This window comes from Carassius auratus, unplaced genomic scaffold (assembly GCF_003368295.1).
Source record: "Carassius auratus strain Wakin unplaced genomic scaffold, ASM336829v1 scaf_tig00008137, whole genome shotgun sequence".
In the NCBI taxonomy this organism is placed as follows: Eukaryota; Metazoa; Chordata; class Actinopteri; order Cypriniformes; family Cyprinidae; genus Carassius; species Carassius auratus.
In genome coordinates this window covers 265,300-291,972 of record NW_020523909.1, presented here as the reverse complement: position 1 = coordinate 291,972, position 26,673 = coordinate 265,300, and the positions used below count along the sequence as shown (strand labels likewise).

Sequence of the window (26,673 nt, the reverse complement as noted above, 5' to 3'; positions counted from 1 at the left end):
CTCTCTCTCTCTCTCTCTCTCTCTCTCTCTATATATATATATATATATATATATAATGTGACAGGGTGAAGAAGCACACAACACGGGGATCAAGGTGAGTTCCCCAAAAGGTGTATTTTATTAAGCAGAGTGTGGGGGAAATAGCCAACGTGAGGGGTTTTCTGGTGTTCGGCCTTCTCTCTCTTCCTCTCTCTCTCTCCGTGCGCAGTGTTGTGTGGGTCCGTGTGGTCCATGTGTAGTGAGGGCTGGCGGTCATACACTGCCGTCTGGGGGAAAATAACAGAGATACATTAGCCGAGTCTTTGGAGACCTCTTTCATTTCTGTGTACGTCGGTGCGGCTTATAAAGCCAGGTCCTGATGGGGCGCAGGTGTGACAGCTCAGCCCATAAAGAGCAGGTGCAGGTGTGCCTGCTCCGTTTCCAGGGCGATGCTGATAAGAGCTCGGGACTTGTGTCACACTTCTGGCTGATATAGATTATCGAGTTTTCCTCACCGTTGAGGCCAGAAAGAATCGAGAAGGGCGAGGACCGGTCGGCCATTTATCTTTAATCTGTTGGGTGGCCTCCCCCAGCTCGATGGCCTCTGCCAGCTCATCGACGTTGGTGGGGTTCCGCATGCCGGCTGCTTGCCGGAGAGGGTGGGGAAGGGCCCGTAAAAGGCAGTCCACTACTACGCGCTCCGCTGCATGGTGTATCCAGTGTTGGCCGAGGCGTAAGAGGCCAGTGACTTGAGCATGGGCTGGTCGCCATGGGTTGTAGGACCAGTCGTGGAAGAGTTGGGCAGCGCTAATGGGCAACAGTCCAACCCGCCCCAAGATTTCCTTCTTCAGCTCTTCATATGAACCGCTCCGCTTGGGGGTAAGCATAAAGTATGCCCATTGTTCCTCTCCCATCAGCAACGATGCCACGATCCACGCCCACTCGTCCCTGGGCCATTCCTCCCGGGAGGCAATCATCTCAAACATTTGGAGGAATGTCTCGACGTCATAATGCGCCGTCATCTTGATGATGAGTTGTGCAGCCTGGGCTCGGGAATCAGTTAGTGGAGTTCACGGGCCGACATCTGGAGACATCTCTTACCTCTGTGTTCGTCAGTGCAGCTTATAAAGCCAGGTCCTGATGGGGCGCAGGTGTGACTGCTCAGCCTGTAACTAGCAGGTGCAGGTGTGCCTGCTCCATTGATTCTTTTCTATACCTTACGGTGGGACCCCCGGCCAATAGCCAGTGTTGGGTGAGGCATGAGAGGCCAGTGACTTGAGCACGGGCCGGCCGCCATGGAGTGTAGGACCAGTCGTGGAAGAGTTGGGCAGTGCTAATGGGCGACAGTCCAACCCGCCCCAAGATTACCAGGACATATAACTGAGGATAAAGGGTGTTTAGGAGTAAAATAATTTTCTCGTATGTGTATGGTAAAAAACAAATGTGCATGATGCAGAGGAACCATGTTTGTTTGATTGGATCTCTTTAAAAAGACTTGTATTAAGTCTCTTGATACAAATGGATTCATTTTGAGATGTCTTTATCGCGATTTTGGTTACCTAAACCTTTACTACACTGTAAAAAAAGTCTATAAAAATACAGTACAATATACTGTAGTAATTTAAAGGAATTGTCCGTATTTTCTTTTTACAGGCGCTTCTCCGTATTTTAAAAATACGCTTTGCATTGTGGGTACAAGAAGATATTGAACAGCTGTTAACGTTAAATCTGAAATTTCTTGGGGAAGTCGTGGCCTAATGGTTAGAGGGTTGGACTCCCAATCGAAGGGTTGTGAGTTCTAGTCTCGGGCCGGACGGAATTGTGGGTGGGGGGAGTGCATAAACAGCTCTCTCTCCACCTTCAATACCACGACTTAGGTGCCCTTGAGCAAGGCATCGAACATAAATGGCTACCCACTGCTCCGGGTGTGTGTGTGTGTGTGTGTGTGTGTGTGTGTGTGTGTGTGTGTGTGTGCGCGCATGTGCATTTCGGATGGGTTAAATGCAGAGCACAAATTCTGAGTATGGGTCACCATACTTGGCTGAATGTCACTTCACTTTAAGTGCGGTACAACTGTGTTTATAGCGTTATATGCCTTTAACAGGAGCTAACAGTAATTGACAAGAAAAGAAGACACCATTAACGTTATGACATTTTATTTAAAAGAGATTATACGACCAGGTGAAGATCTGACATCACAGAGTTCTTCAAGGATAACACACCTTTTCTGCCAAACGAGGTAGGTTTAGACATTTTATCAGCCTTTTTATGTTAAACACATGATAAGTTAATTCTGTAACTGGCACGCTGTCTGTGAATGCACACATGTCATGCAGCGCAGAAAATGCCGCTTCATACAAGTTCTCTTTCTCTTACAGACAAAAGAATGCACAATTGTCAAAATGAACATTTTTGGCGAGTGAGAGTCTCAAATAAGTTGAAAAGTCTTGTATGATGTAAAGATTAGGAATGTGTCAGATGTCCGTCGATGTGAGTCATGTTTTAAAGGGACAGTGGTTCATGACATTCATGGTGTTTCTGTTTCTTTTCGTTTTCTTTTCTAAAGGCAGGTCATAATTGCTGCTGTACTTTGCATCCCGAGTCCCCACTGCATTCTTATCATGGGTTTGTATTCTGTTTTATTTATTAAGTTTTTATTTCTGAAAGCATATAGGGAGCAAAATTCAAATAGAAATGTAATATGCAAAATGGCAGTGCAATATGTAAAACGGCAATGTGTTTCTGTATTTTAATGTACATTATCCCATACATATGTCCTATATTTAGTGCAAAATTAAAATGAAAAACCTATTATATCGTTTACATTTGCCATTTCCTACAATAATTTTAATATGCAAAATAAAAATATGTTAACGCTTTATAAGTTGCAAAATTAAAATTAAAATATATTACACAAATTGATTATATATGTTTAATATGTCCAAGCAAAAACTGTAGTAAAATATCATTTAAATGCTGTTTTTCCTAAATACATTTTGACTTGGGGGTAGGACACTTGGGATTGCATTTTCATCATAATACAGCGGGATAATTGTAGCAAAATGCAGTGAGAATTTCAGAATTCATTCTGAGCAAAAGGTGCCGCAAAATGGTGGTTTTCACAAAATCAAAGTTTCCGTATTCGCCATGTATTTGAATAACAAATGATTATAAAAAAATAGCCTAATGTTTGTAAACATTTTGTGTCTGCATTAGGCTATGTCTATTTCTGGATGAAATAAAAAAAAAATTCTCTAAAAAAATTATATACAAGTTTCTCTCTCTCTCTCTCTCTCTCTCTCTCTCTCTCTATATATATATATATATAAACCATGCAGGAAAACCTTTTTAAATATTTTGATAATTTGCTGAAAATAAATAAATGACTTTTTAAACCGTTTAACTGATTATTAATCGTTTAAAATCAGCTGATCTGAGTTTACTGTACTCAGAAACCGGTGACTCAGCAGAGCTTGTATGAGCTTTTGTCATCGTTAAATCTTTCTCAGACGTTTCCATATGTCGAAATTGGTTGGCGCATCTATCTGTGCATGATGGTGTGCAAGCATATTAAAATGCGCAAAAAAAGTTTTTTACTCGTCTGGACATCGCTAAGACTAACTTTTAAAATTCAGCACATTAGCGCAAATATATGCTATGATATTAAAAAGTTGATTCGGTTATCGTATAATTGGTCTATTCTGTGCTAGACTCATTTGTATAGCGCAGTAGCGCTATAGCAGAAGCGGCTTTATCATAACACAGACTGGTGCGCAAATAACAGCCTGTAACTGCTATCTACCAAGCAAACAGCATTTCACTTGCACGTTTAAGTAATAGACAGTAAATTAGAATAAACGCATAAAAAAAGATGTACATAATAAACACATAAAAACTTACGTGTGGTAGCCTAGCTGGTCAGATAAATCTCCGTTGACAGCTTGGTTTGATGATATTTTTTATTATTTTTTGGCGCTTCTGATTGAAGTCCGTAGTACGGATGTGGACCGTATCTGCAAGACGACAGTCAAGCGAGACCCAACGTTTACTTGGCACTTTTGGCGCTGTCGTAAAACGTACCTAAAACGGAGCTCAAACGGACCTGTGCTGTAACCAGAGATGTATAAAGTACTAGAGAACCATACTTGAGTAAAAGTACAAGTGCTCTATCAAAAAAGTGACTTGAGTAGAAGTAGAAGTGCTGTTTAAGCACCACACTCAAGTAGAAGTACTAAAGTATTCAACATTTTTGTACTTAAGTATTGCAAGTAGTCTATTTTAAAATTTACTACTCAAGTACTGAAAGTAAAAGGAGAAGTATTGTGTTATGTAGCTATTAAAGAAAATAGTCAAAAGTTTGAACATATTGTTTTTTACTATTTCAAATGATTAACCTAAAGGACAATCACAATTCCTTTGACTGTAACTTCTTGTAAACAAAAAACAGTTACTAGGGTTAGTTAGCCCAGTTTGCAAAATGATGTCATTAATAGCTTACCCTCATGTTGTTTCAAACCCGTAAGACATCAGAGGGTCATTTAGAATTTTTTGAAGCATCGAAAATACATTTTGGTCCAAAAATAGCAAAAAACTACGACTTTATTCAGCATTGTCTTCTCTTCCGTGTCTGTTGTAAGACAGTTAAAAACAAAGCAGTTTGTGATATCTGGTTCGCGAACGAATCATTCGATGTAACCGGATCTTTTTGAAACAGTCCACCAAACCGAACTGAATCGTTTTAAACAGTTCGCGTCTCCAATACGCAATAATCCACAGATGAATTAAGCTGTTAACTTGTTTAATGTGTCTGACACTCCCTCTGAGTTAAAACAAACCAATATCCCGGAGTAATTCATTGACTCAAACTGACTGAACTGATGTGAAGAGAGAACTGAAGATGAACACCGAGCCGAGCCAGATAATGACTCGTTCACGAGTCAAGAACTGTTTCTGTCAGACGCGTCCGATTCGTGAACCGAGGAGCTGATGATACTGCGCATGTGTGATTTAGCGTGAAGCAAACCGACAAACAGAGCGTCTGGAACCGAACTGATTCTTTTGGTGATTGATTCTGAACTGATTCTGTGTTAATGTTATGAGCCCATGTGCAGTCAACGCCAATGACGCCATTGCATCGAGCGCAAAAGAATCGGTGAACTGTTTTCTTCAACTGGTTTATTGAATCGAACTGTCAGAAAGAACTAACGTTACTGGTCATCCGAAAACCGATGCAACTAGGGATGCACCGAAATGAAAATTCTTGGCCGAAACCGAAAACCGAAAAAGAGAAAACCAAGGCCGAAAACCGAAACCGAAACACCGAAAGAAATTATGCCAATTATTAGTACCATTGCATTTATTGCTATGACCGTGTACTAACTTTACTAAAATTAAGACATTGCAATTGCATGAATTAATATTAAAGTTTCAAAGATAATTACAATTACATAACTTATTAAAAAAAACAACAACATAAAAATACATAATTACAAATGATGGAAATATTTATTAAGCATATTGCAATAATGCACAGTATAAAATAAAATTAAAACTAAAAATTTATCCCACTCATGTGTATATTTAATAATAATGGGCCTACTGGCCTGCAGAAAGGTTTTAAAATGAACAGTTCTCTCATAAAAACATTTTATGAGATAATGTGCATTTAGGTGAAGTGCATTTGAAATTTTTCTATGTAGGACTAGAAAGTGCATTACTTCTCCAGTTGGCAAGACTGTTATCACTTCTGGGGATGGGGACTTCAGACAGATAACCATCTAGCTGTTGAGCAGTTGAGCTTGTCATCTGCCTGACATTTGAGAAATATTTGAGAGAGTGTATTTAAATAGGACCAGGGCAAATTAAAGCAGAAATCTAGCAGAAAATCTAGCATAAATATGGCTACAATCTGATATTATGTATGTATATATTTGTGTGTGTGTGTGTGTGTGTGTGTGTGTGTATATATAGTAGCCTAAGAACAAAATAGCCAACGTATTATTATTATTTGAGGCACTTTCTTGCAGAATTCCACTGAACATATCAGACAACGATGGTGCATGGCACTCATCTGGTGCAGAGAGTCTTTTTTTCTGCGCTCTGATCTGTCTCCTGCGCTTGGCGCTTCTCCGTCTCCACACGGGTTCTCCGCATACAGCGCGGCCTGGATCATTTCTCGTGCGCGCTGCCTTATTTCCGCATCCAAGTAATGGTCTTTATAACGCAGATCAAGCACATTCGCGATGAAGTGCAGAGGATCCGAAAAGATCTCAGTGAGACGTGTGCTAACAGACTCTATAAGACTGTACTTTTCTTTGTTTTTACTTCGTGGTCCGTCTTAATCTCTTTGTTAGGAGACGTTTTAGTGCTGCGAATAAAGGAATACGAAGAGAGAGAATGTTCTCACTGGTGTTAAGTGAATGTCGCGTGGAGCTCGTGGTCTGCGCTATGCAGGTGCACGTGCAGGTCGCAGTTTCTGTTTGCGTCATCACAACATTTCGGCTGTGTTGTTTCGGTGATAAAAGTCTATCGGCCGAAAACCGAAAAGGCCATTTTCGGCCGAAAATTTTCGGTGGCCGAAATTTCGGTGCATCCCTAGATGCAACCGGTTCTTGACTCGTGAACGAGTCATTATCTGGCTCGGCTCGGTGTTCATCTCTCTCTTCACAGCAGTTGAGTCAGCACGCGCAGTCTCGCTTGATTCGCTCAATGATGTGCCAGCTTCATCAAACCTGCCATCTACAGTTCTGGCAGTGGTTTGTAATGGAATGATTCGTAACCTTTTTATAATTGTAACGAGTAACGATGCAGCACATAAAAAAAATATCGGAGTAAAAGTATTAAACTCAGCGAAAATATGTACCGAAGTAAAAGTGGAATTAGGAGAAAAAATAATACTCTAGTAAAGTACAGATACCGCCTTTTAGTACTTAAGTACAGTAGTGAAGTAGTTCTACTTCGTTACTATACATCTCTGGCTTCAGATTAATCCGTCTCTGCGCACTTATGCGACCGCAATTACTGAAAGCCCTCTCCAATGGTGCGCTGGGAGTTGGAATGCAAAGTAGCCTACATGACGTGTTACTTTGCTTAATCTCGGAAACTCTTGACATCGCCTTTTCCACCAATGGATCTCTCGCTATTTCTGAATGGAATTACACGTAGCTGTCCATGGTTTCATCAGCATCCTCCCATTCTGCAAAGTCTATTTTATTTTATTTTAGTCTATTATAAATAAAGGTTTATCTGTTTTTTGTAATTTTATTTTGCTAGATATTTCCACTTTGAAATAACTTTATTTTCCCGCAACCCGCACACAATAATATATTGCCGCCCGCGTCCGCATTCACCAATCAAATATTGCCCTGCAGGAATGCAGGTGTCTACTTGAGTGTCGAATGCACATGCACCAACGCCTAGAAAAAATAGTCCCTTTTTGCGCTGCGTCATCAGCAGTGTTGGGTATAGTTACTTTGGAAAGTAGTTAGTTAGGTTACAACGTTACCATCAATTAAAAGTAATCAGTTATGATACAGCGTTACCTATTCAGAAAAGTAACGCGTTAGAGTACTCATGCGTTACCAAAAATTAAAAGCCGTTTGCAGCGGCTCACACACGACACACGACAGACATAGCCCCCGGCCCCTTTAAATGCACCTAGAAGTCGTGACTCCCGACAATGAATAACGTCAGTCATCCGACTAAATTAACACTGCAGAATAACAATAACAGGAAAGACAGTCAGCAATCGGCTATTCCACATGGCGTTTTATTTATTTATTTATCACAGAACATATTATTAATCAAAATTCGCACCTAACGTTACCCAGCCCGGGTAGCCTAGGCTACTGTATATTATGAGCACCACAAGATAACTCCTGATTTTTCTTTAACTTTAAATAATGCAGTTATCAAAGTACAAGTATGCTTACTTGTCAGAGATGCTCACAAGTCTCTGAGCTAGAGTCCAAGTCAAGTCTCAAGTCTCTGAGCTAGAGTCCAAGTCAAGTCTCAAGTCTCTGAGCTAGAGTCCAAGTCAAGTCTCAAGTCTCTGAGCTAGAGTCCAAGTCAAGTCTCAAGTCTCTTTATTATATTAAGTCTCTGGTTATAATAAATGTTGCATCACGTACAGCGACCCATCCAAGCTGCTTAGAACACTGCATAGCTATATATAAGGAATTCAAGGCATGTAATATGTTATTATGACAACTCTATCTATTAGCATACAATATCAACTTTGATTTTGGTATATAATCAGTGTAAACAGGCTATTGCAACATGACAAAAACACCAAGAATGCTTTACTTTTAAGTTAATATCTGTATTTTGCATTTATGGATTCAGTAATGGCCTTCTGTCTGTCCTGGCTGTATAGCTGCACACCTCTTGTCTGGCTTAAGAATGAACAAAGCTACGCTGACTTATGTTATTCATACAATACCTACTCACAAATAAACATAAACAAAAACAAAGCTGGCTGCAATGAAATACTGTGCAAAACAGCTTTTACTACAAACACTTCCTCACAAGAACATTGTTATCACACAAGAACATTTTGATAGAGAACCAAAAATATTTAAAGTAGATAAAATTAGAATAAATAAAATGGAAATGTCTACATACTATTACTACTGTAAACTTTGCAAATAGGACATCAGCCTCTTCAAGTCAATGAACAATAACAAAGTGGGCTGCAATGAATATCTGTGCAAAACGTCATGGCTCCGCTCCTACCCAATGACAGAGGCACGCAGGTTTTTTTCCACTGGAGTACTCACATGAAGGATGCGTGCACAACTAATAACTAATATCATCACGCTATAAAGGGTTGGCCTGCGCTGGGTGCGCCCCTCCCCCTATAACTGTTCTGTCTCGCGGAGGAGCTCATTTGTGTGCATCTGTGTGAAACACGCGCTCTGAAACACGCATAGGAAAAAAGAGCGACAGAAAGAACGGCTCCCCTCCAGCCGTGACTCGGCTCCCATCGTTCATGTTTATGAGCCGTTCAAAAGAATCGGTTCGTTCGCGAACGTCACAACTCTAACAGCGAGCTCATCTGACGTTTACTAAAAATTAACATTGTTCACGAGTCCCGGAGCTCGAGTCCGAGTCGAGTCTGAAGTCTTTCGAGGACGAGTCTCAAGTCGAGTCTGAAGTCACTGTTTGTGCGACTTAAGTCGCACTCGAGTCCGAGTCTCAAACTCGAGTCCCCATCTCTGTTACTTGTAAACACAACCTTAGGCCTGGTTCACACGGGACGATTTTAAAATTGTCGGCAGATTTTCCAAACCTGAGAGACCCCACACACGGCGATAAAAAATCACGGGTCTAACAGTTTTGGTCGCTCCGTGTGTGGTGTGCAGCCACACGGCAATATCAACACATCACACACGAACCGATTTGACTCCCGAGCATTCCCAGGTCAGACGGGAAATCTCGCAAAATCCCTCGAGATCAAACGTGACTTTAGAGTAAACAATCATGGCGGACAAAGAGGATGCAGTGGCCATAGTTTGTGCTTCGTTTTTAACGGGAAAAAAAAAAACATAAGAAAAATAAGAAAAGGCGATGGTCAAAGAGGTGGAGACGACGCGAGCATGGACTATACTTGCTATATCATGATATGGAGATAAGTTGTTGTTTTATCTCATAGAAATGTTGTTACGTACTACACAGATTAATAACCGTTGAAATAAACGTTCATATATTAGTTTCCATGTACTCTGGTGGACTGCAGTTGTGGATGTAGTTATGCCCATCGACTTTATTTGTATTTGTTATATTATATACGCCGGCTGTTTTGATTTTGTTTCCCGGTACTATCACTGCCTCGTCACCTCGCTTTCTGATTGGCTACACGCCAGAGTCCACAGGCTGCGTGATTGTTTGTCCTCGGGGGACACCACACACGAGAAGAAATCGGGCAAAATAAATCCAACATGTTGGATATCCCCGATTTGAGATCGGAGCGGTCCCGACATTCTTCCGAGCAGAGGAGATTAGTCTTAACACACCACACACGGCAGGAATATTTGATCAGATTATTTTACGATAATCGGAGCATCCTAAGATTGTCGGAAGGGCTGAATCGGGGCTAAAATCGGCCCAATTATCCTGCCGTGTGAACCAGCCTTTAAACAGGCTTGCAGATTTAAATCCATTTAGAAATGATGAACAACCAGCCAGCCAATGATCTAACAGAAATTAACAGCTGCCTGTCAAACAAAAATGATAACAAACCGAATTAAATCCTTCACTGCCACACAGGCAAATGACAAATCGCTTAATAGCCGAACTAATTATTATTAAAGTGTCACTCACAGTCACAAGCCTAAATTCGCTTTAACACAGTCCTCTTACATTTACTCTTCAAAGTAGTGATTAAAACGTAGCGTTAAATTTGAGGTAGAATTTTTGGCGGTCGACAGAAGCTTTTCACCAAAGCAGAGTGTGCATTTTACCCTTATGTTCTTTTCTTTTTCGTTGACAAATTGAAAATAATGTGCGTACTTCCATAAACCAAACGCTGTCCTCTCTGCTATCTTGCCGGGAGTTCAAAAAAAAAAAAAAAAAACCCACACACACACAGGGTCAGGCGCAGGGCACAGACGCATCACAGCCATTGACTTTACGATCACAGAGCTTCGGCTCCGCTGATACTGTACATCCGCAGGTGGCACAATAGACCTAGGACTACTGTCTGACAAAAAGCAGGCTGCAGTCGGGATTTTCCTTTCCTTAAAATAACGGATTACTTTTTTAAAAAAAAATAACGAAGTTACTGATTACTTACGCACGAAACTAACGCGTTAAGTTACACATTTCAGGAAAAAAGTAATTAGAGTACTCTAACGCGTTACTTTGTAACCCACAACACTGGTCATCAGGCCCAATTTGTTCTTAATCCTGCCCTGAAGGCAGTGCATTGCCTGTGAGACTTGACTGAGTTCACGGCTGAGCGGACATTTCACTCGCTGGCTTCGGCATCACATTTGCGTATGCTGTACTGCTGGAATTTGTGATTGGTTGACAGCAAATTTCAAATATTAAACGGAACGATAAAATAACGTTATTAACCGGTTAATGTCCATTTCAAATTTCCGATTCTGTTCGGAACTAAAAAAAATTAATTTAGTTTCTGTTTCTGGTTCTGTTCCTGTCAAAATATCGTTCGTTTCCGGTTTTCGTTCCTTGAACCGGTTCAGAGCCCTGGTTAAAACTAGGGTAGAAAAACGCAAATGTAAATTATATAACTGCATTTTCATTTTGCACTAAGTTTGACACATGTATGGTAAAATGTAAATTAAAATAAAAAACTACATTGGTATTTTATGTATTGCATTGCCATTTTGCATATTTCAAATTAAATTTTGCTACCCATATGATTCCTGATTTATTTACCATTAGGGATGTTCAGCACTGACAAAAAATTAGTCATTGAGTCGTTTATTCAGTTAACTTGGTTAGTGAAGTTGTTTGTGTAGGAATGATTCAATCAATGTTTTGACTGGCTTTCTGAATTTACAATGTGTTTATAATTTCTTTGTTTATTGTAATTGGTGATTCCAGATTGCTGTCAAGTTACTGTTTCCTCCCCCATTGTGGCCAAGCTACACATTCTGTTTTATTTTAAACATAAAACACCTACGCTGGAATTCATTCAAATGTAAGTAACATTGCTAATGAAATGTATAAAGCATTTTGTTATATTGCCATTTAGTTTAAAATAAGTTCACTCAAAAACGAAAATCCTGTCATGAATTACTCACCCTTTTGTTGTTTCAAACCTGTAAGACCTTCGTTCATCTTCAGAACACAAATTAAAATATTTTTGATGGAATCCGAGAACTTTCTGACCCTACATAGACAGCAAGTGCCCTACTACGATCAAGGCACAGAAATTTAGTATAAGGACATTGTGAAAATGGTGCATGTGACATCAGTAGTTCAACTGTAATTTTACATTAATGTTGTGTTCTGAAGATTATTGAATGACTTACGGGTTTAAAACGACATTAAGATGAGTGATTAATGACAAGTTTTCATTTTTGGGTGAACTATCTCTAAGTATATAATAAAACATTGTTGACAAGATCACGTGACCGATGCAATTGGAGACCACTTGAAATGCAAGTTTAGCATTTTATAAGCAATGTTTAAACTGGAACTTGATAATTCAATCTCAACCCTTTCTGCATGTTACTCTGTACTTTATTAATTTTCATATCTTGTCATTAACAGTCTTCCTGTGAAGAAATCCTGAATGAGCGTCAAAGTTTCAGATGAAGGGAATCTACGCTTCCAAGACTCATATATGAACTACTTCTAGATTCCAAGTTTTTTCAAATCTCAACTTAGGACTTGGACTGAACATGCAGCAAAAGAAAAAGAAAAAAGTAGCTTCCTCAAATGGGTACATGGCAAGAGATACTAAAAGCACACAAACAATTGAAGCCCTTATCTTAATTGAGATTGAATAGTTTTTTTTTTAGTTTAACATTGAAATGTCAGGCATGAGTGCATAAATTTTTGTTCTTTATTTTCAAATGCTGTACAAGGAAGTTTTTTTTTCTTCTCAATGTCAATTGTAGATGCAGATAATTGAGCATGAATAAGAGGTTAGTTAATCTAACTAGGTTTAGTTCACCCATAATATTATATAAAAAAATCTCATTCCAATCCTGTTAGACTTTTGTTCATTTCACGAGTTCACCCTTACATCTAATCTGAAGGCGAATAGTAGGCATATTTTGGCGTGCTGTCCTGGGGGAGGGGTCCGGGCCGGAAGCATAGCCCGAACCCAAATAACTCCCCCTTTCCCTAATTTGGGATAAATAGATAAGAAGTGAGGAGTTGGGGTGGAGGAGGGATGCTGAAAAACTGTCCTGGGACAGGAGGTAGGAAGACTGGATATATTTATGCTTGTGTGCTAGTTAAGATGATTAGCTAAACGAGATGCACCTGTGCCAAATTGGATGATTATCTGATCGTGCTCCTCCGGAACTTTGTTAATAAAACCACATTTTTGGAAAACTAATGAAGATCCTTTTTAAAGAGCCACACAGATGGGAAATCAAAAATTACCTGTATTACAGTGTATGATGTAGCTGTCTATCAGTGTAAACAATGTGCAAAGTAATTAAACCAAAATGTACACGATTTATAAAGTTATTGGCTTCTAAAGTAAGGAGTCGACTCTGAATCGCTGAAACGAGTTGTTATAGTTTTTAAATCTTTTGCCCATCTCTATGTACGTCACTAGGAACACTTTGCATAATAATCTCCGCCTACCGTCTTGGGAGAAACGGAACTCTGACAAGCCCCACCCACCCACACAGACGCTCTGGTTGGTGTGATAGCATCATGTCGAGGAGACAGTGTGTTTTCAATTGTAACGGGAAGTTTGTTTTATTTTCACTGCCAAAGAATGAAGATCAGAAGAACCAATGGCTAAAATTCATTTTTACCACAATACCAGAGCAGTACAACAAATCCCTTTTGTTGTGTTCACAACATTTCACTGATGACTGCTTTTCTAATCTAGGTGAGTACAAGGCGGGATTTTCAAAGCATTTGGCCATAAAAGTGGGTTCATTACCAACTTTATTTAGACCAACGAGCATCAACGCGAAGTATGATTATGAAGTTATGTGTTTGTTTTCTCCTGAGCGTCTTATCGGTATGTGTGCTGTCTGCAGCCTGTCTGCGCTGATCTTCATTTACAAAAACGTCATTAAAATGAAGTGTAACTCCGTGAATACTCAACGAAGAGACATGAGAGAGATATCTATAGAAAGCTTGACATGTCTACTTTAAAACTAAACAAGTGCTGCCGAAAACAGATATTCTGTGATAAAGTAATCCATATGAAAACAATGCAATGTCTGTTTTTCATGTCTCCCTTCGTTGTATCTAATGTGACCACGCCCCCGCGCTGAACACACTATTCAGATTCAAACTGAAGTGCACGGCTTGAATACGCCCACACAGAAGAAAAAGCAGCGAGACTGTTCAAGTGTTTAATTTTACTGTTTGCTTCGCGATAAGAGTTATAAGACCAGTGGCGATTTCTTTAAGACTGCAAGGGAAGCTCGGCTTCCCTTATAATGTCACAAAATTAATGGTCAAATATGTACTATTGTGTTAACATTTTATTGACTAAAAATGCGTTAGAAAACGTTCATCTCAAAGACGAGTTTGTTCAGAATCAGTTACATATAGCAGGTCGGCTGACTCGATTTCCTTCTCATACATTCCCGCAGCGTGACAGTGCATTTCCCTATTGAAGCCCAGCGTCCATTGACTTCAATGGGGCTGCTTTGAATGTTTTTTTTCAGCGCTTCGAAACTAGACGGTCATTGGATAAACGCTGTGATTATGTCCCGCCCACGGACGCTCAGCGTCTCTGGGGGTGAATGGGGAGTGGGCTGCCCCGGACTCCGAACTTCTGCGTGATGATTGGAGGGTCTGTCGAAAGACTGCATCTCCTTTTGACTGACAGCGATTCTGTACTATAAGGAATCACTGAAGCTATTCGCGCTCAGTCCCATCGGGGATTTCTCAAGTTCAGTCGAAATAAAAACTGCTGCAACCTGTTTCTTTGATATTTGCTTGGCGAAATTGCTTGATTTTCATCATACATTTCACACAATTATACACCACATTCCTTGTTTCAGTTTTACAGAGTTTAATATATTTTTTTTTTAGATCGTTCGTTCATTCATTCCTTCATTCATTCATTCATTCATTAAACCTTAGTAGGCTAGGCTAGCGTCGTGGGTGAAACTGCGCACGATGGCAGACGGTGCTAATATTGTCGACCTGATTTTGGCGAAGCCATTTGAAAGTGTTCCTTACGAGGAAAAACTTAGAATTAAACAGCTGGGCAGATCAACACCTAAGATTGATTTAGTGCAAAAGATAGGGAAAAATAACAGGTCTTTTAAGCTCTCCTGGTATGACAAAGTTAGCTGGCTGACTGGAAGTGATTTGACAAATAAAATGTACTGCTGGCCATGCCTCTTGATGAAACCATCTCACGGATGTGTTGTTTGGTCAAAGGTGGGGTTTGGAGATCTGTCTAACTTTGACAGGGCATATAAAATACATGAAAAGAGCAATGAACATGTGAGTGCATGTGCAAGATTAAGTTGCATGGGCAGGATCAGGGTTGAGCATGCAATAAATGAAGGTGCTCGCATTCAAGTGGCTAAACATAATGAAATAGTCAAACAAAACAGGGCCTTCCTAAACCGCCTAATTGATGTGACATCCTTGCTTGGCCGACAGGAGCTGTCATTTAGGGGACATGATGAGAGTAGTGAATCATCCAACAAGGGGAATTATCAAAATCCACAAATAGGAAATCTTTTCTGGAGTCTGCAGGCTGTTCAAGGTTGCCCAGAAACGCTCCTACTCGATGGAATTTCACATCACGGATAGTGAGCACTGTGGCAAACAATTATGATGGCCTCCTGCAGACATTTGAGAACATCATTGCAGATACAACAATGGATGATGATACACTGGATTGTGCCAAAGGATTTGTGAGGAAACTGGAGGATTTTGAGTTTGTGTTCATGTTGTACACATATGAACAAATCTTCTCTGAGACTGATGTGGTCTTTGATATTGTCCAGCAGAGGGCGATGGATGTTCTTTACTGCAAGAACAGAATTGAATCTCTTCTTGCATTTGTCAAAGAGAAGAGGTCAGAGGGGGCTTTCCAAGCCATTTATGCCAAAACAGCAGATCTCACATCAGACCCATGAGATGAGCCCATGAGAAAGTGCCGTCTGACCCAATTGCAGGATCCCCAAGTGCGATACAGAAATCTGTACATGGCCATCCTTGATAACATCTTGGAGCAGATTCCTCGACGTTTTTCAAATTTGGAAAGCATGCTCTTCTTAGAATTAGTCAATCCAGGGAAATTTGATGACATGAGACAGGTATTTCCAGAGGATGCCTTCCAAAGTGTCCTGAAAAGTTATGGCCATCACTTTGATTCAGGAAGACTGAGGTCAGAACTCCAAGTCCTGTATTCAGATCAGGACTTGCAGGGTAACAGGGGAAAGCTGTGTGATTACTTGGTGTTCCTTAAAGACATGGAGTTGGACAGTGCAATGCCTCAGCTTTACAAACTGTTCTCATTAGTGGCAACAATTGGAGCTACATCTGCAGGTGTAGAAAGGAGCTTCTCCTGTTTAAAGCGACTCAAGTCCTACACCGAAACACAATGGGCCAAGGCCGTTTAAGCAGCCTAGCTCTGCTGGCCTTTGAGAGGACACTGGTCAAGTCATTTGAAAAGACTCCTAGTTGGTACGACAGGGTCACAGACCATTTTCTTGAAAAGGAAGTAGGGCAGAATTTACTTTTAAATAAATAGCCAATTTTATGATGTAGGCCGAAAATGAGCTTCCCCTCTCTGACAGACCAGTAGCCGCCACTGAATGAGACATAATTCACCCCAAACAGATGCTAACGCATTGTTTACCGTGATGATGTGTGTTGAACAACCAATCAAAACTATGTCAGTTGACCAATAAGAACACAGTATGCAACCGAAAGGTGGGGTTTAAGGAAACTGAATCTTTTGAACAGCTTCGTGCCAACCGTTTGGGGATCTCTGAGAATTGAGGTAATTATGTTGGCTTGGCAACAAGCCAACATACTGTTATGTTATTATGTTGGCTTGGAAACAAGCCAACATACTGTTATGCTATTTAAACTTCTTCTTTTTTTTCTTATTATTATTTTTCTGACAGAAATTTTAAACGCTACTCCTCCTAGGGCTTTAAAGCCACAAGCCCCAAACTCGGCAGACACCTGCGGGATAGAGCGGTGCTGGTTGCTATATCTTTTCAGACTGATTTTTTTTAAATTAATTTTTAAATGTCAAAATACATTACCCATAGACTTACATTATCTGAGAAAAATTGCGCCCCTAGTTGCAATACCCGAAGGTTTACTTTCACTTTTAAATCGGTCAGAAATTCCGTAAATAATACAATTTCCTTCAAACTGACAAGATAAACCAACATATCTGATTATTACAGGGGTCAGGGCTCATTAATAATTGATTTCTGGGCAGAGAGCAGTCAGAAAGATGAGAGAAGAATCACTGCCGCTGTCTCCACGGAGCTCACAACGAGCGAATTCATTCTTATTTAAGACCTTTCAAAACGGCGATTGCACGTTAGAACACACCGAGAGCTAAATTCAGATGTTTCTGAACTGTTTAAAGTAATAACATGATATATTCGCGGCAGCGCAACAGCCCGCGAGCTCGCGATGTATTTCTCTGAACACTTGAAGAGAATTTACAGCCTGTCACATTAAAACACTGCAGCGAAACGGCACAAAACAATTAGAAGAATATATTATACACATGAAAATGAGTGTTTATATGTGATTGTGAGATTTTATCTGTCAGGCTGAACCTCACATCAATTGCTATCCATCGTCACAACATGGTAAAGTCATTTATATATATATTTTAAAAGCTTCTTAAAATAAATATTCCTGCGAATGCACACAATCCACCAATTAGAACACACTAAGAGAAAAATCCAGGGGTTTTTGAGCCGTGTATTTGTGCAAAATGCAATATTTGACATCGCGAAGGAAAAAAAAATGTCACATGACAGCCGCGTTTGGGGCGAGATCAGACAAATAAATAGGCTACACATTTCATTCACTCTGACAAGCTAAATCAACATATGTTATTATTACCGGGTCAGATATCTCATTAATAAATTATGTCTCTGACCAAAGAACAGAGAGAAAGACGAGAGAGAAATGAGCACTTCATCATCAGGAATCTCTTTTTTAAGAGATTCCAAAAATAATATCACAGCAATAATCCACCCATTAGAACACAACAAGAGCAGAATTCAGGTGTTTTTGATATGTTTATGTGTGCAAAATGACATATAATTTGACAGCGTAATACAGCTTATGAATACTGGAAGGAAAAAAGTCACGACAGCCTTTTAACTCTGGAGTCGATTAACGCATAAACGTTTTGAGTCATTTTCTGCTGATAACCCTGACAATTACTTAAATTACATTTTCAGTTTTAATCGTACAGATAAGAGCAATACATCAATCGAATCTGTAAAGGGTCTACTTTTTTTTGGATACAAACATAATAACAACAAAACTTTGTGCACTTATAAAATAAAGATAACAAACAAGGTGTGCTGTCTTCAACCTTGTCTGCGCTAATCTTCATTTACAAATACGTCATTAAAATAAACTGTAACTGAACTGAATACTCAACGAAGAGACATGAGAGATATATCTATATCTAAAGCTTGACATGTCTACTTTTAAACTAAACAAGTGCTGCCGAACAAATATTCTGTGATAAAGTACGCGATGTCCTTTTTTCACGTCTCCCTTCATTTTATCTAATGTGTATGGAAGGCCAAGAGGGTCAAATACACGTGAATTTTAACGCGTCAACAACACGTTAAATACGTGTATTTGACGCGTAGACAACACGTATTTAAAGCGTTAAATGCGTGTTGTTTACTCGTGAAAAATCTGCGTGTATTTAACGTGTATTTCACGTTTTAAATACACGTTAAATACACGTGAAATACAGTTTGATTTTTTGGTTTGTGCTTACAGGGGTGTACCATTCATAGACAGGCAACCACCATTTAACATGCTATAGATCAGCTTATTCAGCCTTATTATTTAGTCTTTTTTCTTTTCTGTTTTGTATAGCCTATAGAAATAATATATTTAAGTTTCAGTTTTATGAAATATTTATTTTTTAATAAATATTAATTAAAATTTTGTGGTGATAGTATAACGTTTATAAAAGTTACAGTATTTTGTAATGAAACAGGACTTTTTGTTTAGCTCTTGACTCACCGAAGTATACTATATATAGTGTCCCTTCTTTAATTTTTCAGTAGTGTGATAACTTAAAATATGTTGTCAGTACTATTAAAATAAGATTAAATTGAATGGTATTTAGGAGATTATGGTTTTTGTATGACTTATTTCGCATTCAGCTAGACAACCCTGTCGTAGCTGTTATCATAGCCTAGGCTTTTTATTAAAAAAGAAAACAGCAAGGGACCATGGAAAAAGACTGTTGCAGGTGTATTTTTTATGGTATTATTTTTTATTTTATTTTTTGTAGCGGGGCAACTCAAGAATGTTGGGCACACAAGTACTGTGGCTCTTTTGCCCCATGGCCAAGATGGCCAAGCCAACATCAAAGTTAGTTCACTAACTTTTAATTCTAGTTTAAACTTCTTCTTCTTATTCTTATGGTCCTAAAAAGTCTGAACGCTACTCCTCCTAGGGCTTTAAAGCCACAAGCCCCAAACTCAGCAGACACCTGCAGCATAGGGGGGTGCTTTATGCTATATCTTTTCAGACTGATCAGACTTAAAGTTTTTTTTTTATTACATTATCTGAGAAAAAAATTGTGCCCCTAGTTGCAATACCCGAGATTAAGGGAGGAGTCGGGTTTCGTTTCACTTTTAAACTGGTTAAAAATACCAAGTACATAATACAATTTTGGGGCAACTTAAGAATGTTGGGCACACAAGTACTGTGGCTCTTTTGCCCCATGACCAAGATGGCCAAGCCAACATCAAAGTTAGTTCACTAACTTTTAATTCTAATTTTAAAATGATATTTTGACAAAATGACAATGTTTTTTAACCTTGGATGGATTTAAACCTATTGTACAGGACTTATAAACAGTGATAGGAAGCTTAGAATTTTCATCTTACTGGCTCTTTAATGAAATCTGACAGCTATACTGTATTGGACCTTGAAATGGTAGTTGCATAGGCTGTCAGTGGAGGGACATAAAGCACAGAGATTTCATTAAAAATGCTCTTCATGTGTGTTTCAAAGATGAATGGAAATCGTATGGATTTGGAACTGTATGAGGGAGAGTAACTGATGACAGAATTAGTATTTTTGTGCTTTTAAATAATGTTGTGTTCTATAGGAATGGGCGTGATTTCACTTGACTGTTGGCTATAAGTCAGTAGCAATTGTTAATAATGACAGCCCTGTCTTTGTATTGATTTTTATCCTATGTATTTGAAATTTTTTTATCTTTGTGACCACTATTTGGCGCAACACCAATATTGTACAAATACCTGCTCATTTTTCTTTTTTTCATGTTGCTGTTTAAAACGTAAGTGTTCTATAATACATTATAAAGCACCATTTTCAATGGTGCTTTTCACATTGTTAAATTAATTGATGTCACAGTATTTTTGTCTTCACCCGTTTAAGGCAAATAAAAGCTACTGAACACATTTTTAAGAATGTTTACATGAGGCAAAAATAAACCATGTTCAAATTGTACATATTGTGCTGGATTTATTTGCTACAAAAGATAGGCCTATGCTATAATTATTTTTAAATCTCTGCATAACGGATTTTCTGTTTATTATACAGAAGAAAATGTTAATCTACAGAATATTCCGTTTTAAATTTGAAGGAAGTGTCCGTAAATTTAACGGAAAATGTCCTGGTAATTTTCTGCCAGTACATTATCCGTTTTTTTTTACTGTATATTTTTACAGTGTAGAGGGACAGAAGCATTTCAGGTTTCATTAAAAATATTTATAAATATTTTTTATTCTGAAGATTAAGCAAAGTCTTATGGGCTTGCAACAATGTGGGTGAGTATGTGATGATAGATTTTTCCCTTTTGGGTTGACTGTCCTTTTAACATTCTTTAAAGAAAAATTTCACCTTTTAAAGATATTCTTCTTTTTCCCGTTGAAGGTGCTATTTGTGGATGGGAATGGACTATTCCACTATCGGGGTGAGTGATGCAGTATCTTCTGAATAAATCAAAGAATCTACAAGATACCAATAGCCTGTCCTTTTTCTCTGACTCTATCTGTCTCTTATTTTCATAGAGTTTGGTTTGGCATGTCATCTTGGTGTTCTGTCAGATCTGCCCTGTGTGGGTGTGGCCAAGAACCTTCTGCATGTTGAGGGAGTGGTGAGAAGTGAAGAGCACCAGTCACAGGTCAGGGTCACGCCTGAATGTCAGGGAATGTTGTATCTACTGTATCTAACCTGTTTGATTCTTAAATGTGCAAGATAGCACTATTTTCAAGTGCTTGACACCAAATTAATTTTTATCTGTTAAAGGAGTCTTTGGATGTTGCTTAAAATAACATTATTTTGTGTATTTGGTATAATGAAATGTGTTTATGGGTCAAAGATGAGACTTCACATTTTTATGTGTACATCAAATTGCAATTACAAATGTAATTTTAAATGCATAAGAACCATCTTTAATGCAAGTAAATTGTCTACTTTCAAAAAAAAAAAAAAAAAAATATGGGTGAAATAATGTTCCAAAATGTAAAATTGTTATTCAGCGTAATTGTCCAGACTTTGATTTTACAAATACATCGTTAGCTAAACATATAAAATACAAAATTAAAAATATATATTTGTTGTCTTGGCATTTTAAAGTAAGTATTGGGTGTGTTATATTAAAAGGACTATGTCTTATTGTTTTGTCCCATAAAATGCAGTTTATCAGATGTCATTTATTGTAACAGGAATAAGAAGTTATTCTGAAATCATATAAAAAAATTCATAGTCATTTGGCAGTCTGTGACATCATTAATGGCACCTTGAACTGTGTGGTGATGAAGAAAATTTAATTTATTGCTCTTAAATACTTGATAATTAAATTTGTTCATGGTTTGATAACATAGGTAACAAAAACATACATCATTCAGTGAAATGCCAAAAAAAAAACACTTTTAATGTTAGATTTTTTTTAAGTATATGTTGTAAATAATTGTGATTTAACTTTACTTATCAAGTTCACTGTTTAGAATAGGTGGCCATTTGATTGCCTGAAATATTAGCTGATGTAGAAGTTTGGTCATTCAGTGTAATGCTAATTCTCTGTTACACCACAGTGTCATCCATTACACTGAATGACAGTATCACTGTATAAATAAAGTTTTAGCATCTTATTTATATTACAGATAAATGAGGAATGTTTAGCATTGACAAATGTGTTAAAAACAATAAATTATAATAATAAATATGAATAATAAATATGAATATTTGAATGCATTTTTATATGTTTTATAATTGGATTATTGATTAATTATAGACACCCATGAGCAGAGGGAATCACTATGCATTATAAAAAGCAAAAAAGCCAATGAAGTTAATGTGGACCCTGAAGCTTGGGTAGCACTCCTAAAGCATGTTCACTCCAACAACAACTATAAAATAACTATAACAGTAACTATGTTAGCCCTCACACCGCACTGTTCTAAGCATATGCTGCAGATTTGTTGTCTGCCTATATATATATATATATATATATATATATATATATATATATATATATATATATATATATATATATATATATATAGATAGATAGATAGATAGATATACATATATAAAATTAAAAAATATCTGTAAGGTATTTTGAGTTAAAAATTCACATACACACACTAGGGACATCAGAAACTTGTGAAAAGGGGCATAATAGTTCTACTTTAAGAGTTGGCTTGTTTGAGATATGCCTCGCCTCGCCACACCTGAAATTTAGGTGAGAGTAGGTGGCTGCAGTGAGGGGAGAAGTGAAATAAGCACAGTCAAGACGGACAGTTCTGACCTCTCGAAGTGGAGCAGATACCTAGATACTTAAAGTGCTTGCTATTTAATTCTATACGAAGTGCATATTTATCATCCATTTCTACTTTAATTCAAGCATGTATATAAGATCTTTATAGAAATATGACAACAATCGACAATCTACAACAATCTAAAACAATCGTCTTAGTGTTTGGGAATATTCAAGCAGAATATGAATACATAACCGCATGAAATCAGATTAAAAAATATATATATTTTAGAAGAGAACGCACCATCATGGTTGTTTGAACCAATGAGCATTAAGCTGTGTCATCAGTCAGTCATTTACCATCATGCTTTTGATCAGAGCAGTCAGTGGAGAGCAACTGTGCCCGACTGCACAGTCCGACACAGCCGACTCGCCATCACAATAGTTCTTTTTGGCACATGTCAGCATGACATCAGAGCAAGTCAAACGTAACTCTGACACTTTTCTAACCGGCATACATCTCACGGTGATCACCGGAGATCAATTCTGCGAAGATTTTGCTTATCTCAAACAAGCCTAGTGTGTACCCCTTTATAAAGTCTGTATGCTAATATGGTTGAGAAAAGCCTTTCCTATCTGATTGGCTGTAAAAGTATTGTCACGCCTCCTATACTGCAGAGAAGAATCTTATTGGTGGTCAGAAAGAAAATTTAAAGAGCTGAAGTAATGGAGAAGAGCTGTGATGCGGAGTTGATCATTAGAGTTTTCTCTGGTAAAACCCACCAGTAAAGGGGTTATTTATTTGCATTGTTAGTGTTTTCGGCAGGAATTCACTTGGTTTTTAATATGTTTAGTTTTTAGTTTGAGTGAGTTTTTGCGGACATAGTGTCATGTGAGAATGTACTCATCATGTTTGTTTATGTTTGAACAAAAAATGCTTTGGTGGTTGAACGGTAGAGACTGTGGGTGCATCTCAGACAGCTCCCTAGTTTAGTAGTCAGTGAACTGATCATGGAGTTGGCCATTTTAAGGGCCATCTCAATTGAGAAATCCCACAATGCACCGTAAAAACTAAGGAGCATTGGTGCGCACTATGGTCCCTTACTGGAAATAAAGTAATAATGAAATTTACACCTAAAACAAAGGGTACCTATAATTACCTTGGTCTACGTGCTGAAGTGTGGTTTGTTATTGTAGCTCCTCTTTTCTGATGAATCTCTATTTTAATTTGACTAATTTGTCCATTTGATTTAAAATATTAAATCACGAGTGCATCGTGCCTACAGCGCATTTGCATTCGCTAGCCGTTTAGCTTGACATTTATATTTCCATCCGCGTTTCTATTCGTGTCTATCATTTTCTTTTTTCTTTTGCCTAATTTATTTTATCTCTCACGCCATTTTTCACGAGTTCATCAAACAACATTGGTAAGTCAGAATAGTTCTTCAATCACGGTGAGTAATGGGAACTTTTCCTGCTTTTTGTAGTTTGCACCGCTTTGCCACAATGTAAAGTTTAGCTCTCTCTGTAGGCAATGCGGGATTCACATGTGATAAATGCAGGGAAATAGCTGACAGAGAAGGTTTCAGAATTAGAGACACGCATTTAAACTTTAATTAAAGAGGTGGCTTAACTTGCAAGTATGATGTCAGACAATGTAATGTGCTCTGGTCCCCTCACTGCTTTTCGTGGTGATGAGATACATAGCAGATTGTCATCACTGGTGGGTGAATGTCTAAATGGTGCCCGCAGAATAACTTAGGTTTCATAGACAACTGGACGAGTTTTAGGGGCAGACCTGACCTGTTGAAAAGAGATGGTCTTCATTCCTCCTGGGGTGGTGTCGCTCTTCTCTCTAGAAATATGGCACATAGTCTTAGGCCGGCGACACACTGGATGTGTGGCACAAGCGTCTCAGCTGCGTGGCGTGTCTGTTTTTAATTCGGCTCCCATGTTAACAGGTAAGAGCATGCAGACTGCCTGCGTGAGACGTGCGTCTCAGGCGCAGCTCGAGCCGCGCGGAAAACGCGTGCATGCTAGAAATAGAACCGATGCCTATTTTACACGCGCATGTCGGAAGCGTTTCAAGGCAAAATATACTAGGAAAATGTTTATATGTCATTTTGTACACAAATACATATTAAATCATGACATTTTGATATTTGAAAGTCTATAGGTTGGCATAAATTCAGATATAAATGTAATTATTAAAAAAATATATAAATTATTATAGATTTTCCAATATTGCACCTGTCAATCATACTCTATTTTACCGTCAATACTGTTGACGGTGTCCTATCAGTAGATGTGTAAAAAAAAAAGTTTATATTGTTGTCATGAAGACAAGAGCCTGGTTTTTCGGCGGCCTCCCTCCATATCACCTACAGCAGCAGCAGCGCGCCAGTGCCGCGTGCAGGCATGCTTCTGATGTGTAAAGACAGACAATGCGAAGCAGCCACCACGCTTCTGGCACACAGCGGAGACGCCACGCAGCCAGTCTGTCACCGGCCTTAAAGTTTGCACCTGACTAACTGGGGCCCAGGTCAAGAAGCAGACAGACTGGCTAAACTGACCATCTGCTAGCCACCTCATGCCACAGAAATCAGATAATTCTCAGCACATAGAGACTCTTTCATCTAGATATCACACTATAGACTGTGTATATAGACTGTCACCTACAGCAGCAGGTGATCTGTTCCCTGAACTAGAAATTACAAATATTAAATTATTTTAAATGGGTCTACCCCCCAGGATTACTGTTATAAAAATGAACATGAGTGTTGCTACAATTTATAAAAATATTTTCACTATTTCTCAGAGAGCGGGCTTCAGGTATAACTCGTTTGAAGTAATGGTGCATCATATAACATTATCCAGAGATAAAAGTGCTAATGATAAATCCCCTGTGATGCTTGTATTAGCTACTCTATATAGGCCACCAGTGCACCATACAGAATTTATTTAAGAGTTTGCTGATTTTACATCCGAGTTAGTGCTTTAATAGTTGTTTATTTTAATATCCATGTCGCTAATGAAAAAGATGCATTGGGATCAGCATTTGTAGACATTCTGAACTCTATTGGGGTTAGACAACACGTCTCAGGACCTACTCACTGTCGAAATCATATTCTAGATTTAATACTGTCACATGTAATTGATGTTTATGGTGTTGAAATTATGCATCCAAGCGATGATACTGTATCACAGATCATTATCTAGTCTCATGTAAACTTCATATAGCTAAAAAAACTGTAAATTTTACTTCTTGTTACAAGTATGGTAGAACCATCACAATCATCCTGATTTATCTAAATTCCTTAGCACATCCAAACACTCAGAACAACTTGATGATATAACAGAAACTATCGACTCTTTTCTAGCATTTTAGATACGATTGCTCCTTTACACTTAAGGAAGATTGAGGAAAACAGTCTGACACCGTGGTATAATGAGCACACTCGCACCCTAAAGAGAGCAGTCCGGAAAATGGAGCCCAGCTGGAAGAAAACAAAACTAGAGGTATTTCATATTGCTTGGTGGGCAAGTAGCCTATCCTATAGAAAACCATTAAAAACTGCAAGATCTGATTATTTTTCTTCTCTTTTAGAATAAAAAAATGTATTCCATACAGTGGTTAAGTTAACAAAAAATAAAGCACAATTTTATGAACTACTTTACTTCTAAGATCGGTACTATTAGAGATAAAAACGGTAACCATGCAGCCGTCAGCTACAGTATCGCATCAGTGCAATATAGATCCCCTGAGGAACAGTTCCACTCATTCTCTACTATAGGAGAGGAAGAGTTGTATATACTTGTATATCATTGTAACGAATTAAAACTCCATAATCACGGGAAGAAGGAGGCGGGAACCGGCGGACAATCAAATATAAACTTTAATAATCAAAATAAATACAAAACAGTGCGTCAGCCCCTCACGGACGACTAACGTGCACAAATAAAAAGCAACCACGAACTAAAACCCAGGCCTGTTCCTCTCTCGTCCTTCACTGTCGTCGCTCCCGTTTTATATCCTTCCATCTCCTCCGTGGGACTCGAGGCCGGTGGTTTAGATTTAAATTGTATCATAG

At 38.5% G+C, this 26,673-nt stretch overlaps 1 protein-coding gene and 1 long non-coding RNA gene across 5 annotated transcripts in view; both read left to right on the top strand.

The window, feature by feature from the left end:
* Positions 1-26,673, top strand: part of LOC113071792 (endonuclease V) — a 197,528-nt gene that overhangs the window by 96,742 nt on the left and 74,113 nt on the right. For all 4 annotated transcript variants that reach the window (XM_026245105.1, XM_026245107.1, XM_026245106.1 and 1 more), the window contains 2 exons: positions 20,755-20,794; positions 20,892-21,004. In XM_026245105.1, the coding sequence (XP_026100890.1) occupies positions 20,755-20,794; positions 20,892-21,004 (153 nt within the window). The remainder of the gene's footprint in view (positions 1-20,754; positions 20,795-20,891; positions 21,005-26,673) is intronic.
* LOC113071794 (uncharacterized) lies at positions 1,953-12,747 on the top strand. Its single transcript, XR_003280237.1, has 4 exons — positions 1,953-2,218; positions 2,546-2,604; positions 11,548-11,644; positions 12,220-12,747. It is a non-coding gene; the product is annotated as an uncharacterized LOC113071794 (long non-coding RNA).